Source organism: Petaurus breviceps, unplaced genomic scaffold (assembly GCF_028583685.1).
Source record: "Petaurus breviceps papuanus isolate PSGF00001 unplaced genomic scaffold, PetGlider_PUasm1.0 126, whole genome shotgun sequence".
Classification (NCBI taxonomy): domain Eukaryota; kingdom Metazoa; phylum Chordata; class Mammalia; order Diprotodontia; family Petauridae; genus Petaurus; species Petaurus breviceps.
Window position 1 is genome coordinate 33,412,864 of NW_027185655.1, and position 15,970 is coordinate 33,428,833.

At 37.2% G+C, this 15,970-nt stretch overlaps 1 protein-coding gene across 3 annotated transcripts in view; it reads right to left on the reverse strand.

Annotated features, from left to right (window-relative positions):
• TBCK (TBC1 domain containing kinase) overlaps window positions 1-15,970 on the reverse strand; it is a 268,364-nt gene that overhangs the window by 235,162 nt on the left and 17,232 nt on the right. For all 3 annotated transcript variants that reach the window (XM_069094776.1, XM_069094778.1, XM_069094780.1), the window contains exon 3: window positions 9,327-9,399. In XM_069094776.1, the coding sequence (XP_068950877.1) occupies window positions 9,327-9,399 (73 nt within the window). The remainder of the gene's footprint in view (window positions 1-9,326; window positions 9,400-15,970) is intronic.

Consider the following 15,970-nt stretch of genomic DNA (forward strand, 5'->3'; position numbering starts at 1 on the left):
GAGAGAGAGAGAGAGAGAGAGAGAGAGAGAGAGAGAGAGATGAAAGAAAGAATGCAGGAAGGGAGGAAGAAGAAGAAAGAAGAAGGTTCAGAACCCCTGCATCATAATAAAGCAAAACAAATTTCCACATTGGTCATGTCTAAAACTACATTTCTTATTCTACCTATTAATCTATCATCTCTTTGCCATGGGGTAGGCAGTATTCTTGATCTGGAATAAAATTCTTTCTGGAATCAAAGTTGATCAAATCAAAGTTGACTCAAATAGAAGCTAGAGGGGGCATACTGATTCAGAAAATAACAATTACCATTATCAATGTTCTATTGCACTCTTATTTATTTTGTTAAACACATCCCAACTACATTTTAATAACATTTTAATCTGGAACTGGCCAGCAACAGTAGCAAGTCTTATATCTCTGCTTTAGTTGATTAGAGTTCTTAAATCTTTCCGAATTGCTCAATTTTACAACAATGACGTTAAAGTATAAATTGTTCTGTTGGTTCTGCTCATTTCACTGTGCATCAGATTAAAAACTGATTAAATGGCCACAACCAAATCATAGTGACTAGAAACTACACTTCACTCTCAATCCTCTGCCCTTTAACATTTAAAAGGAATAGCAAATTGGGCATAATATATTTGCAGTTTCATATGCAATCATCTTTTTTTATTATACCATATTAGGTAAATTCTTGCTTTATGCCATAAATTAAAAATACAATAAATAAAAATGTTTAAAAACTCATTTTTATTAATGACTTGGGTAATCGAAAATGAAGCATCTTTGGGGATGACTGCTAAGAAGGATTATGGATAGCACATTCAATCCAAAGTGATAAGACAGTGGTATAAAGATCCAAATCTTAGGGACGGCCAGGTGGCTCAGCGAATAAGAGCACCGGCTCCAGTGTCAGGATGACCTGGGGATCAAATCCGGGCTCAGATACTTAGCACCACACCCAGAAATAACTGGCTGTGTAATCTTGAGCAAGTTACTTAACCCCAATTGCTTTGAAAAAAAAAAAAAAGATCCAAATCTTCCTTAATATTTTCTAGTCATTATCCAATCATTTTCTTTGTAGATGGTGACTATATCAACAGAGCTATGTTTCTTTAACAGTATTAGCCAAGAAATAAAATAATACTGAGATGTCCAAATGTTAACTGCTGCGACTAGGTAGCCACTTATAAAAAGACAACCTTGTATTAAAAGCTCAAATTGGTTCACCTAAAAACAAGATGACTATATAAAATATTTCTCTCTGATTAAAAGCATTTCACTCCTCCTCCTTCTCCTCTGTCCCTCCATCCCATTTCTGGTAATCAAGGACAACTTCTGTTTCTCCTAATTACCAAAACCAAACAAATGACTATATTATTAAGAAAAGCAGCTCTGGGAAGTATCTAAACAAATGACTAAGGTTTAGACTAGCAACAAACTTTCACCAAAACATATCTTGTTTAGGAAATAAACCTCTGGCAAAGTATCAAAAGGGAATTTCTAGGTCACCATAATACCCAGAAAAGTACAATTCATGCCATGCAACAAGATAGAAAATCTTAATTTATAACACATTTAGTGCTAACATTCAGTAGTTAAACTTGATTGTTTTGTTTTTCAACTTTAAATGAAACTGGTGAAATAGGAAGAAGAAAAATGGATCTTTATTACAGAAACCCTAAATTTACTTTAGTACATAGGCCTAATTTGAAATAAAGTGCACTGGGACCTTCAACAACATGATGCAGGAAAGCTGTTTCCACCAGTTACTTCCCCTAAACCTAAATTCTATGATCAGCCCATCTTTTTCAGACAACCGAAACCTGTTGCTCTCCAGCCATTGGACTGAATTCATCCCAAAAGGGTCCAAGAGACTTTTGGGGGTTTCTAATTCAGTGAGCAGGCAATCTTTTAATAAGGGCAAATAAAACTTATTCGTCTAAGTCAGTTGGATCATGTTTTCCATCAAGTTAGTAAACAGCTGCAGACGTCATCTGCTTCTCATCAAAGTCTCCATGTATAACATACTATACCCCTGCAAAGCTGATGGTTCTGTTAAGTTTTCAAAACCATAGCTGGAGAAATATATGATAACTACATTTTATTAAAGAAAGAAATATTTCTGCACCGCGCCCCCCCCCCCTTAAAACTGAAGGCCAATCCAAAAATTCTACGTGCCAAAAGTCTGCTGAATATCTATGTGCTCTATTTGCTGTCACTTTTATGAATTTGAGAAAAAGCATGAACATGGAGTGGTGGGACACAAGGAGGATTTCAGAGCGGCACATGCATAAAAGACACAATTTTTCTTGCTCACATGAACAGGCAAGATCAGGTTCTCTTGCTTAACATTCAGAAGAGAGCTTGAGCTCTAAATTGTGCCACCTGTATTTTTCCCCTGTTCAATGCCTTGACGCTAGCTTTTTGGGCACAAGTTCTAAGTAGATTCTCAGGCATTGAATCTAAGAACACTTCAAAGTACCCCAATTTGCCATTTTGCTGCAACTGGAGATGGAACTTGGCAAAGCTGAAGCCTGGCACAGGTAGCTTATGAAAGACATGCGACTCTCTACCGAAGCCAATTCCCTTCCATTTCATTCCGTTTGGCTGCACCATATGAAACAGTAGGGCAATTACGTGCTTTCTAGCAGCTTGGCAGATAATTTGTACAAATACCAGAGATGACTCTTCTTTCTTACAGTTAGACTCAGTTTGATTTGATAATATCTCTAGGTTACAGCTGAAATGATTGTTTTTTAGTGTTTTATGTGGCACACATTTTCCTGAGTGCCTTAAGAACACTGGGTCTGGAAAGATGTGGAGAATCTCCAATTTCTACTGGGTTCTAGAACTGCAAAAGTTTTCTTTTGCATTACTCTGCTGTCTCCACTTATTAAAATATACAATGATAACATGATGCTGCTTAGTTAAGTGCTTGCTATATCTGCCATAAAGTAAGTCACATCAGCCTAAAAGATGATGCTGTTTTCTGAGAATGCTGAACTTGGAGGATAAAGTCAGAGGATAATGATACTTTCATTATTTCATTCACAAGGTTACTGTGAGGAAAATCCACTCAGCCTGAAAACATCATATAAATGTATACTATTATTATTGGCAAGTCCTAATTCTAGTCATACCAATGGCAAGAGTCAGGACAGCCTGGTCTAGAGTAAATAGCCCCAGGCTTAGAATCTGCAGGTCTGAAGTTCAGCTCTGACACTTCCTCATGGTGAGACCCAGGGTGAATCACTTAACCCTGAGCAAGTCACTTGCTTTCTGTCTGCCTCAGTGTCCTCAACTGCAAAATGGGGAAAATAATAGCATTTCTCTTTCAGAGTCATTGTAGTGATCAAATGAGCTATCTGTAAAGTGCTTGGCACAATGTCTGGCACATAGTAGGTAATTAATAAATGTACGTTCCCTTCTCCTTCCTAAGTAACATAAACCTTAAAAGCTGCCTCCAGTGAGTGTAACCAGACAGCTGGCAGCCTGTAGTTTTGCAACAGCTATGGACAGATGGACAGTCCAAAATCACATGTCTCAAATTGCAACCCTAACTTAATTGGAGATTTCCTGTTGATTTTATATCAGCCTTTCATACAGGTGCAGAGGACTTATACTTTTGGCAGGCTTGGAAAGAACTGATTTATAAACCATAAGGGCAGCTTCTCACTTTTCCATAAACAAGCTACGGAATTAATTACAATAGTATGTACACCAACTCTGCATGTGGGACCCGCTCTGTTATTGGAGACTAATGCAATCTAAATATGTGAAAAAAGTCAAATAATTTTCAACAAAGTTAATTTAGATGAATGAATCAGATAATATAACCTGGAACTGATCTTGTCAAAATCACTTCTGCCCACCAATGAAACTCTCCCCAACACAACTGATATTGAGAGTTGAGGGTTGGCTATATTTTGAAAAGTACAAGGAAAATATTGGCTCATGCTACTTCATTACCAGATTTAATCCCAATACCATGATATCTCAATTAATGGACCTTTTGGGAACAAGCTCCTTAATGATGAAACTGGCCAACTGGGAAAAAAAAAGAAAAGATGGGGAGAGGGAGGGGACTCTCAACTTTCTAAATCATAAACAATGTGGATTTCTATTATATAGTTCAGTGGCAAGGTTCCCACTAAGCTGTACAGTCTTGCCTGACAAAAATACCTCTATGCATTTTTGATATTTATTTGTGCCTAGCTAAAGAGACAGGGTAGAACCAAGGAAAAAGTGACCTTTTTTGAGTCTGTCTTCCAAGGCAGGGCAGTTTCACTTTTGTCTCTGTACCCAGTACTGAGCCTGATATAGAGGAGGCACAAGATAAACGATTGCTGATTGACTGGTGGGCTCCATGTCCCTAATGTCCAGTTTATGTTCTCCTTCGACAAACATTTATCGAGTATCCACTGCATGCTGGAAATAAGGAGATGGGAAATGGCCACGTTCCTGCTCTCAAGGACCTTATGCTTTAGAGGGGAAATGGGGATGGATACAAGTAACTGAGGTAAAAAGGGAAATGTGATTAAGCATCAATGTTGTGTTAGGCACTGTGCTAGGCAGTGGAAATAGAAAGACAGATTGGAAAACTGCTTCGTATCCTCAAGGAATGTACATTCTTTTGGGGGAGAAGGTTAGGATCTGAACCTAGGTCTTCAAACCAAGGAAGATACTAGATACCAAGTCTGGCATTCTATTCACTATGCATCTGGATGCTCAATGGATACAACACTGGGCCTGGAGTCAGGGAGACCCGAGTTCAAATCTGCCCTCAGTCTCTTACTAGTTGTGTGACCCTGGGCAGATCACTTAACTTCTCTTTGCCTCAGTTTCCTCATCTGTAAAATGCAGGTAATGGTAGCACCTTCTTCTTAGGATTGTTGTGGGGATCAAATGAGAAAATACTGTAAAGCACTTAGCACAATGCCTGGCACAAAGAGCTACATGAATATTATCATGCTACAGAGCTTAAAAGGGAAGTTAGGAGGAAGAGAAGATTTTGGGGGGTAAAGAGGATAAGGGTGAGGAGGAGATATATTAAGTTCTATTTTGAGAATGTTAATATTAAGAGTTAGCTTAAACTTCAGTTCAACTCAATAAATATTCATTAGGTATTTATTACATGCCAGACATTCTACTAAGAACTAGGGTTAAAAGACAAGAACAGGAGTTCTGCTCTCAAGGAGATTAAACTCTTTAGGCTTAATATTCTCCAGGTGGTGATGTTCAGAAGACAGCGTGAAAATCGGGAACCAGAACTGATAAAAGAGGACAGTGGTGGCTTCTGCCCTCTTCAGGCATCCAAAATTTGGCTAACTCTCTAACCTCCTTTCCCCATTAACATTCAAATTCAGTGAATACTACTAATTTATATGTAGAATTATATGAACATACATTGAGAGCTGCAATTAGAGGAAACTGAGGCTATATTACTCATTTTATTTACTTAAAAATCCCTAGTTCTTTTCAATTCAATTTAGAAATCATTTAATAATTCCCAATTAGAAACAGAACCATAAGAGACTTCATTCTAAAGCAAGAAAGCTTCTGAGTATAATGAATGGCAAAAAGCATTCAGAATGAGTCAAACATCTGCACATAAGAAAATTATTATTTTTTAAATGAGTTTCAGAAAGTCTCACAGAAAAGAACTTAACTATCTGATAAGTTCACAGTTCATGAGAAAGAAAAAAAATTATTAAGTACCTACTATGTGCAAGGTTTCTGCCACTGAGGAGTCTACATTCTAGGGCAGGTACATTTCCAAAATTCAAATCAATCAATAAAAATTTATTAAACATATACTATGTGCCACATACTGTTTTAAGCTCTGGAGATACAAAAAAGCAAAAGACACTCTCTGCCCTTAAGGACCTTGCAACCTAATGAATGAAACTTAGTTCACAGCAGATATGGGAACCAACTCTATGAAGGCACAAGGGTGTGAAATGGAAGATCATATATGGGGAACAGGAAAAAGGAAGGGTGATGCATTTTCTCACAGTGCCTACCACATAAAAAGGATGTAACAAAGGTTAATTGATTTGATTTTTCATGAACAAGTGTGACCACTCTAATTCTTTTGTGCTCTTTCTTCTTTATTACTGTAATCATTATGTATACTGCTTTCCTGGTTCTGCTTATTTCGTACTTCATCAGTTTTAAGTCTCCCAAAGCTTCTCGTAATTGTTCATATTCATAGCATCCAATACAGCACATTCATTCATTTAAGGGCCATGATTTGTTAGTCTTTCCTCAACTGACAGGTACCTATTTCATTTCTAGTTCCTGGCTTTTGTAAAAGTGCTGCTGTGAATATTTTGGTGTATACAGAACCTTTCTGTCTTTGACCTTCTTTGGGTCTATGCCCAACAAACAGATCTCAGGATCAAAAAGAAGAGACATTTTGGTCCCTATTTTAGCATAATTCAAAATTGGGTGGGAAACCTGTGGGCTCGAGGCCACATGTGGCCCTGTAGGTCTTCAAGTGTGGCCCTTTGACCGAATCCAAACTTCACAAAACAAATCCCCTTAATAAAAAGATTGTTCTATAAAACTTGGACTCAGTCAAAAGGCCACATCCAAGGCCACATATAGCCTGGAGAACAGATTCCCCAGCCCTGGAATGGACTCACAGTTCTACAAACAATGCATCAGTGGGCCTATCTCTCTGTGGCCCTTCTAACATTAACTATGTCCTTTTCATCTCTGCCCATTTGTTGGATGTGAAGTAAAATCTCAGAGTTGCTTTTTCTTATTAGAGATTGAGAGCATTCTTTCAGATGGCTGCCAAGAGTTTTCCATTTCTCTTTTAAGAACTACTTTTTTAAGTAGTTCTAAGCAGTTTTAAGAACTACATCTTTTGACACTTGTGTATTTATTTGTGTAAGCTCCCTTCAACTTAGGTTTATAGTCAATCAGTTTCACTACAAACACTGCCTCAGTGAGACATCTGCCTTTTATAGCTTTCATTTTTAATGTGGAATGAAATATTTGATTTAATTCCTTGTCAAAGGAATTCCAGAATTCTGGAATTCAGAATCCAAAGCATTCTGGATAAAAAGGTGAGATTTTCTTCTTCTTGCAGGGCAAGGAGACAGGATATACCTACTTAAAATTTTGCTGTTAAAGGTAAACAAATGAGATTTTTAGGGTGATTGTGGAGGGAAAGGGGATATGTGTGCACAGAACAGTACCAAAAGGCATAGCCTTTAATCTCTCCCCAACCTAAATAATCCCTGATATACTTAGATAAACTCCAGACTATGACTTCTGATGACCTATTCCCCAAAGTTAAGACTGGAGGAATTTTTGATTGGAGAATCTGGAGCTAATATTCCCCTTGGTACTTAAGACTTCGTAGATTCCATTCCTTGAGGTATACCCTTCCCCAGCTTCCCAATATGAGTTCCATCAAGACAATAGGACCACCTTCTCTCCCTCTGTTCCAAGACCCCAGGATACATATTAAGTGATTATGTAGCCAGAAATCTTGGGACAGAGGAAGCTTAGAAGGTAATCTCATTGTCCTGACAAAATTCCCAACTTCAGTGCTCTACAACTTAATGTGATACATATTTTGGCAAATTAAGTGAGCATACACCACTATTTATGTGTGATTTATTACTAGTAATAAACTATAGCTTACTTATACCCATACTACATCTGTCCATAAAATATCAAATGAAGAGTTGTAACATCAAGCCCTAAAAAAACCCCAGGAAGGAAAACAAAATAAAAAACATAAAATGTACCCCAAAACCACAGGATACATAGCAAAAAATTATAAATGTATATCTAACACCTAACTTTCCTTTATTCAATTCACTGATAAAAGTGTTATATAGCATAAGGCCAAACACAGATCCTTGGTGCACTCCAATAGTGACCTCTTTTTAAACTGATATTAAGTAATCAATACCTACTTTTTGGATCTAGTCGTTTAAATAGTTTCAAGCCCACATAACTGTACTATGGTCTAGCAGAAATCTCAGTAGCTTGAGAGTCAAATATTTTGCTAAAATCTATGTCAACTATATATACTGTGTGCCCCTTACCCACCAGTTTAGCAAGCCTATAGCAAAAGGAAATGGTGCTTGTGGTCTGACCTGTTCTTTTTTGAAATGAGGCTGGCTTTCTGTGATCACATCTTCCTTTTCTAAATGTCTACTAACCAACCTTCTAATAAAATAATCTAGAATCTGGCCAGGAACTGAAATCTAATTCAATGGCCTATGGTGCACAGATTCCATTATTTTCCATTAAAAAAAAAAAAAGAGGATATTTGCCCTTCTGCAATCCTAGGATATTTCCTCCTTTCTCCATGATCACAGACAATGGCTCGGTAATCACATCTGCCACACTCCCAGGACAAGGTGCTCTCCTACCATCATCCTTCTGATCTTTCCTGTGGTCTCCCTATTAGCCATTTTTTGACCTACTGAAGTCCAAAATGCACTCTCTTTGGCAGAGAACACAGAAGAAGCAAAGTAAGAGGGAGTGATTCTGCCTCCTTTTGGTTAACTGCCAACACCATCACGTTCTACCTAAGCTAAAAAAAAACCACTCTTTTTTGTCCTTAACTTTCTTCACCAGCTCTTCCAAGGCTTTAGCATTCCTGACATTAGTCCTAATGGACACAGATATAATGCTGATGCTTTTCCTGGGGAGTGGTGGATTTGTTATCAGGGAGACCTGAATTCAAATCCTGCCTCAGAGACGTCCTGGCTTTATGACTCTGGGCAAGTCACTTAACTTCACTAGGCCTCAGTTTCTTCATCTGTAAAATGGAGATAATAATAGCACTTCCCTCACAGGATTGTTGTGAGGATCAAATAAAATAACGTGTAAAGTACCTTACAAACCTTAAAGAAATAGGTTTTTTCCCCCAATAAATATTCTTTTTCAGTTAAATACTGTATGTAGATAATCACCTTGGTTCATAAATAACTGTGAATGAAATAAACTACTTTAAGCAGGTAAAGAAGAAAGCTGCAGTATTCCCTCTCTCAAATCCTTAAAATGCCTAGCACTACAGAGACTTCACATTCTCAAACATATCTCCCCCAAAACTCATTTGTTCAGCAGTCTGAACATGCCTCAGTGCCATTTCCGGACCCCTGGACAATGTTAACACTGAACATCCATAGTGTCTGTGAATTAAATTTCCTAAAATTAAAAAAAAATGCCCCTGGATTTTGTAATTAAGCAATTAAAAAAACACGACACTCTGCAGTTTTCACTTAAAATGTTTTTTCTTTTGCCAGTTTTTATTCTTTTCCCTCCTAGTCATTCTGATATCCCACATTACCTCACAGGTTTCCTCTCTCGGAGTAATTCTTCCAGGCTCCTTTCACAGTGCTCAGCTACCACCACCAGTCTCTCTGATTAAAGCAAAACAAAAGCCAATGTTACATTTGGTTAACACAACATCTCATTAGCCAAGGAATAAACCACACAGAGAGTCCATGAGCATACTCTATTAATTAAAATATTAACATTGTTTTTTCCCAAAGTGCTTATAGTTTCCTGTATGGATTTTTAAAAATTGTTTATTTTAACATTCATAGGGTAAATGTTAAACTGTACAAAACAGAAATTGTAGGAAATTGAATTGTATGATGCTCCTGAATTGATCAGATGAATGGCAATGGGCTCAATTTATCACAACATTCTCATATTTAGTATAAAAATATTGGATCTTCAGTAATAAAATTGTTATTGTAATTTACTATGATGATGTACTTTGTACATATTTATTTTAAAAGGAAGCCTTCTTTTTCCAAGGGCCATTATTCAAGATAGAGGTTTTCTTGGACTGAGAAGCACTTTCAATCTAATGGTAAAAATCCCACCAGATCACACTCATATTTATCTAGCTTGCTTCAGGGTTAGAAATAGCTTCATTCTCAGGTGGTAAAAAGTTTTCATAAAAGCATGAGTTTGCATCTATACCTAAGTGGTTTCTAGTTGTTCTAAGAGAATGATTTTAAGGTAACATTGTAAAACACTATTTTTCCCATTTTTCTTCTTTCTACCCTTAAGTCATAAGAACCCAGAAAATAATGCTACATTTAAGAAAACTTTTCCAGAAGAGATAAAAACAAAAGAAATTTTCAATATTCAAGGACTTCTACATCTAAGAAATATGCTTACTCCTTTACTGTCCATGGAATTTTCTTGGCCAACATACTGGAGAGGTTTGCCATTTTCTTCTCCAATGGATTAATGCAGGAAGAGGTTAAGTGACTTACTTGTCCACGGTCACATAGCTAGGAAGTGTCTAAAGCTGGATTTGAGTTGAAGTCTTTTGGACTGCAGGCTCAGAGCTCTATCAAATATGCCATCAGCTGTCTCACCCCTTAATTAAGCTACTTTGAGTCTACAGATTGGACATATTTCTAAAGATTCAGGAGATAGCAGAGAACAGAAGGGCCTGATGTGCTATATAGTCCATGGGGTCACAAAGAGCTAGATACAACTGAACAACAAACAAAAAGGAATAACAAGCCTACAGATGACCCCAGGGGAGGGGAATGGGAAAGAAAAACAGAAGAATTGGTCAAATCTAGTATTAACTAAGCAATGGTAAACAAGCAGTAAATCACAATCACAGGCCAAAAGCAAAAAAAAAAGGTGAAGAATTCTGGGAAATAAGAGGAGAAAATTCATCTAGTGAGTGAAAGGAAAAGCTGAAGCCAAAGTATGTAATTCAAAATGATTATGAAGTTCAAGGCAGAAAGAAAAACATTAAGATAAACATCAGAGGGGGAGGCAGCCAAGATGGCAGAGGAATGGCAGGAATTCACCTGAGCTCTCCCAAATTCCTCTTGAAGTAACTTTAAATAATGCCTCAAAACAAATTCTGGACTGGCAGAACCCATAAAAGGACAGGATGAAACAATTTTCCAGCCCAAGAAAACTTGTGAAATCAGCAGGATAGATTGATTACAGCAGGGTGAAAATGGAGCACAATCCAGTTCAGGCTGTGCCAGAGCCAACAGGGCCCCAACAAATCAGGAACAGGCCTTAGGAGCTACTAAATGAGGACTGGAAGGGGCTGCTTCTAGAGCGCTCAGGCCACAGATGGCAAAGGCATCAGACAACTGGTCAGAAGGAGATTACAGGGTCCCTCTGCTGGGACTCTGTTGCTTTGCCCATACTAGGATGTAGGGTGGCAGTCCCAGGGTGAGGAGGGGCACTAGCACACCAGATCTTGCAGCCACAGTGGAACAGGGACCCTCTTCACAGTTTCAGAGCTGAAAAGAGTGCTTGTGGTCACTCACTGAGCAGAGCACAGAACAGGAGAGGAGTAATCTCTCCTTAGATCATTCCACTTTGGAAGAACTGAAAACTAAGAGGTCCCTAGAAGTATATCTGAAAACAGTTGTACAAAAATCCTGAAGCTTGGGATAGTGCCACTTCCACTCTGGAAACTGAGTCCCACTTTAGCATAGAGTTCAAAGTCAAGACAGAGGCTGGAAAAATGAGAAAACAGCAGAAAAAGATGCTGACGATAGAAAGTTACTATGATGAGAAGGAAGATCAAAACACACCCTCAGAAGAAGACAACAAAGTCAAAACTCCTCCATCCAAAGCTTCCAACACAAATATGTATTGGTCATGGAAAAGCTCAAAAAAGATTTTAAAAATCAAGTAAGGGAGGCAGAGGAAAAACTGGGAAGAGAAATGAGAGTGATGCAAGAAAATCATGAAAATAAGAATCAACAGCTTGGTTAAGAATGTGCAAAAAAAAAAAAAACCTGAAGAAAAAAACACCACCTTAATAAACAAAATTGGCCACATGGGAAAAGAAGTAAAAAAAAAAAAATTTAATGAGGAGAACTCCTTAAAAAGCAGAACTGGTAAAGTGGAAAAAAAGGAACAAAAATTCACTGCAGAAAAGAACTCCTTAAAAAGCAGAATTGGCCAAACAGAAAAGGAAGTTTAAAAAAAAGCTCATTTTTAAAAAAATCTGTAAAAATTAGAATTGAGCAAGTGGAAGCTAGACTATGAGATAAAAGGCACAATAAAACAAAACCAAGAGAATGAAAAAAAGATAAAAGAAAATGTGAAATATCTCACCAGAAAAACAACCTAGAAAACAGATCAAAGAGATTTTAAAAATCATTGGACTAGCTGAATGGCACAATCAAAAAAAAGAGCAGAAACATCATCTTTCAAGAAATTATCAAGGAATACTTCCCTTATATTCTAGAACCAGAACTTTTGGGGAAGGGCAGGGTGAAAGGAGAAAGAGTAGAATAAACAGGAGGAAACTGAAAGAATCCACTGATTATCTCCTGAAAGAGATCCCAAAATGAAAATTCCCATGAATATGATAGCCAAATTCCAGAGATTCTAGGTCAAGGAGATAATATTGCAAGCAGCCCAAAAGAAACAGTTCAAATATGGTGGAGCCACAGTTAGGATAACACAAGATTTAGCAGTTTCTACATTAAAGAATAGGAGGGCTTGGAATATGATATCCCAGAAGGGCAAAAGGAGCTAGAATTATAACCAAGAATAACCTACTAGCAAAACTGAGTATGATCCTTCAGGGCAAAAAAAAAAAAAATGAAATAGAGGACTATCAAGTATACCTGATAAAAAGATCAAAGTTGAATAAAAAATCTGACTTTCAAATACAAGACTGAAAAGAAGCATAAAAAGGTAAACAGGAAAGTGAAATCATAAGGAAATCAGTAAGATTAAACTGTTTACATTTCTACATGGGAAGATGATACTTCTAACTCCTAAGAACTCTTCAATTTGTTTTTTTGTTTTTTACTTTTTGGAGGGCATTTGGAGTTAAGTAACATGCCCAAGGTTACACGGCTAGGTTTTTTTTGTGTGTTAAGTGTCTGAAGCCGGAACCAAACTCAAGTCCTCCCGACTCTGGGGCTGGCACTTTACTCAATGCACCACCTAGCCACCCCCCGTATTCTTCAATTTTTAGGGCAGTTAGAAAGAGTATACATAGACAGAAGACACAGGTGTGAGTTGAATATGATGAGATTATATCTTAAAAAAAATAAAGTTACAGGGTGAGAAAGAGGAAATTACTGGTTTGGAAAAGGAGACATAGAATGGGGCAAATTATCTCACTTAAAAGAAGCATAAAAAATATTTACAGTGGAGGGAGAAAAGATGAGGGAGATGGGGTGGAATACTTCATCCTTATTCTTACTGGAATTGGCTCAAAGAGGGAATGACATACACACTCAGTTGGGTACAGAAATCTATCTGACCCTACAGGAATACAGGAGCAGAAGAGTATTAAAAAAAAAAAGGGGAAAGGAGTGAGGACGATAGAAAGGAGAGCAATTTGGAGAGGTAGTCGTCAGAAGCAAAACACTTTTGAGAAGGGGCAGGGTGAAAGGAGAAAGAACAGAATAAACAAGGGGCGGGAGGAGGAAACAGGATAGAGGGAAAAAATAAAAAATTTGGCAGCAAATTTCTCTTTAAACTCATTTCTCAAATATACAGAGAATTGAATCAAATTTATAAAAATAAGAGCCATTACCCACTTAATAAATGGTTAAAATATATGGACAGGCAGTTTTCAGATAAAGTAATCAAAACTATCTGAAGCCATGAGAAAAATCCTCTAAATCACTACTGATTGGAGAAATGCAAATTAAAACAATTCTGAAGACCACCTCACACCTATCAGATTGGCTAATATAACAGAAATAGAAAACAACAAATGTTGCAGGGGATATGGGAAAATTGAGACACTAATGTATAGTTAGTGGAGTTGTGAACTGATTCAACCATTCTGTAGAGCAATATGAAACTCTGCCTCAAAGGCTATAAAAACATGCATACTCTTTGACCCAAGAATAACACTACTGGGTCTGTGTCCCAAAGAGAGAAAAAACAAAAAGAAAAGGGGCCTAAACATAGAAAAATATTTATAGTAGTTCATTTCCAGTGGCAACTGGAAGTTGAGGGGATGCCCTTCAACTGAGAAATGGCTGAAGAAGTTGTAGTGTGTGATTATGATGGAATACTATTGTACTGCAAGAAATGATGAGTTCAGAAAAACCTGGAAAGACACACAAACTGATGCAAAGTGAAATGAGCAGAAGCAGAACACTATTCACAGCAATGGCAATACTGTATAACGATCAGCTGTGAATGACTTAGTTATTCTCACTAATACAATGATCCAAGACAACTCTGAAGGACTTTTGATGAAAAATGTTGTCCACGTCCAGAGGAAGAACTGATAAAATCTGAAAAAAGATCATAGCATATTTTTTTTTTTACTTTTTGCTTGATTTTTATTTGCTTTATTTTTCTTGCTGGGTTTTTTGGGGGGGCATGGGGGTCTATGTTTTCTTTCACAACATGACTAACTATATAACACAGGTTATATATTTGTATATATTATGGAAATATGTTTTGCATGACTATATGTGTATAACCTATGCAAACTGATTGCCTTCTCAATGAGGGGAAAGGAGAGGATTTTGAACTCAATTTTTTTTAAGATATTAAAAATTATTTTTATATATAATCAGGAAAAATAAAATACTAAACAAATTTTAAAAATGAACAGCAGAAATCAGAAGTGGTGTGGCTCATTATGACAAAAGGCATTGCACAGTTCATAAGATGAAGAAAGGGTAAAATATATTAATCATATATAGATAGAACCATTAGTTCAGGCCTTTATTACCCCCTGCCTGGACTATTCCAATAGCCTCCTGATTGGTTTCCTTGCCTCAAATTTCTCCCTCCTCCTCTCCACATTCATCAAAGCTGACAAATCAATATTCATAAACCACAGTTCTGCTCAGGTCACTCCCCTGATCAAGAGGCTCCCTATTACTTCCAGGTTAACAACACAAACTCAACTGCTTGACACCCATCTCTTCCCAATCAAGCTTAAACCAATCTTTCTACACATTAGTCCCCTTGAGATACTCTACATTCCAGCCAAACCAGCCTTTGTGCAATTCATTACAAAGGATACTCCATCCATATGACATCTCTGTGTCTTTGTACAGGCTGCCCTCCAGGCTAGAACGGAATCCCTCTTTTCCTCAGCTTCTAAGAATCTCTGATTTCCTTCTAAATTTAACTCTTAAGAGCCACTTTCTACACAAGGTCTTTTCTGATCTCCACATGGGCCTCATCCTCAAAATCAACCCCGATACACATACACACACACACACACATATACACATACATACAAATATATAACACGGGTTATATATTTGTATATATTATACATATTATGGAATATTTTTCCTTCACCAAAATAAAAAAAAATGTTTCATTTTTGTCTTGTATCCCAATTGACTAGAAAGGAAGGAAATAAACACCTTCAATGTCCCTGGTACTATGCTAAATACTTTACAATACAATCTCTTTTGATCCTCACAACAACCCAGGGAGAAGATGAATGATAATAATAGTAATGATAATAACAATAGTAGCTTATAATTATATAGTACTTACTACATGCCATGCACTAAGCTAAGTGTTTTACAATTCTTTTTTTCTTTGATCCTCACAGCAACCCTAGGAGGAAGGTGCTATTATTAACCCAATTTTACAGATGAGGAAACTGAGGTAGGCAGAGATTAAGTGACTTGCCAAGGTTCACACAGCTAGTAAATGTCTGAGGCTGGATTTGAATTCATCTTCCTGACTCCAAGCCCAGCATTTTATCCACTGAGTCACGTCAATGCACTACTAAGACAGTGTGTAGCATGTAGTAGGTGCTCAATAAATGCATATTGATTGCTGATTAATTGATATGTAGTCTACAAAAATAGACCAATACTGGTATATTAACTAGAGTCCTTGTCCATCATCACCAATACACAAAACAACAGCCTCCACTGTACGTTCAGAATAATGGTTCTAGTATGAGCAGTCATTTTTAATATAAATAAAAATAAGCTAGGATTTATGAAAGTGGGGGGGCATATTCATTAT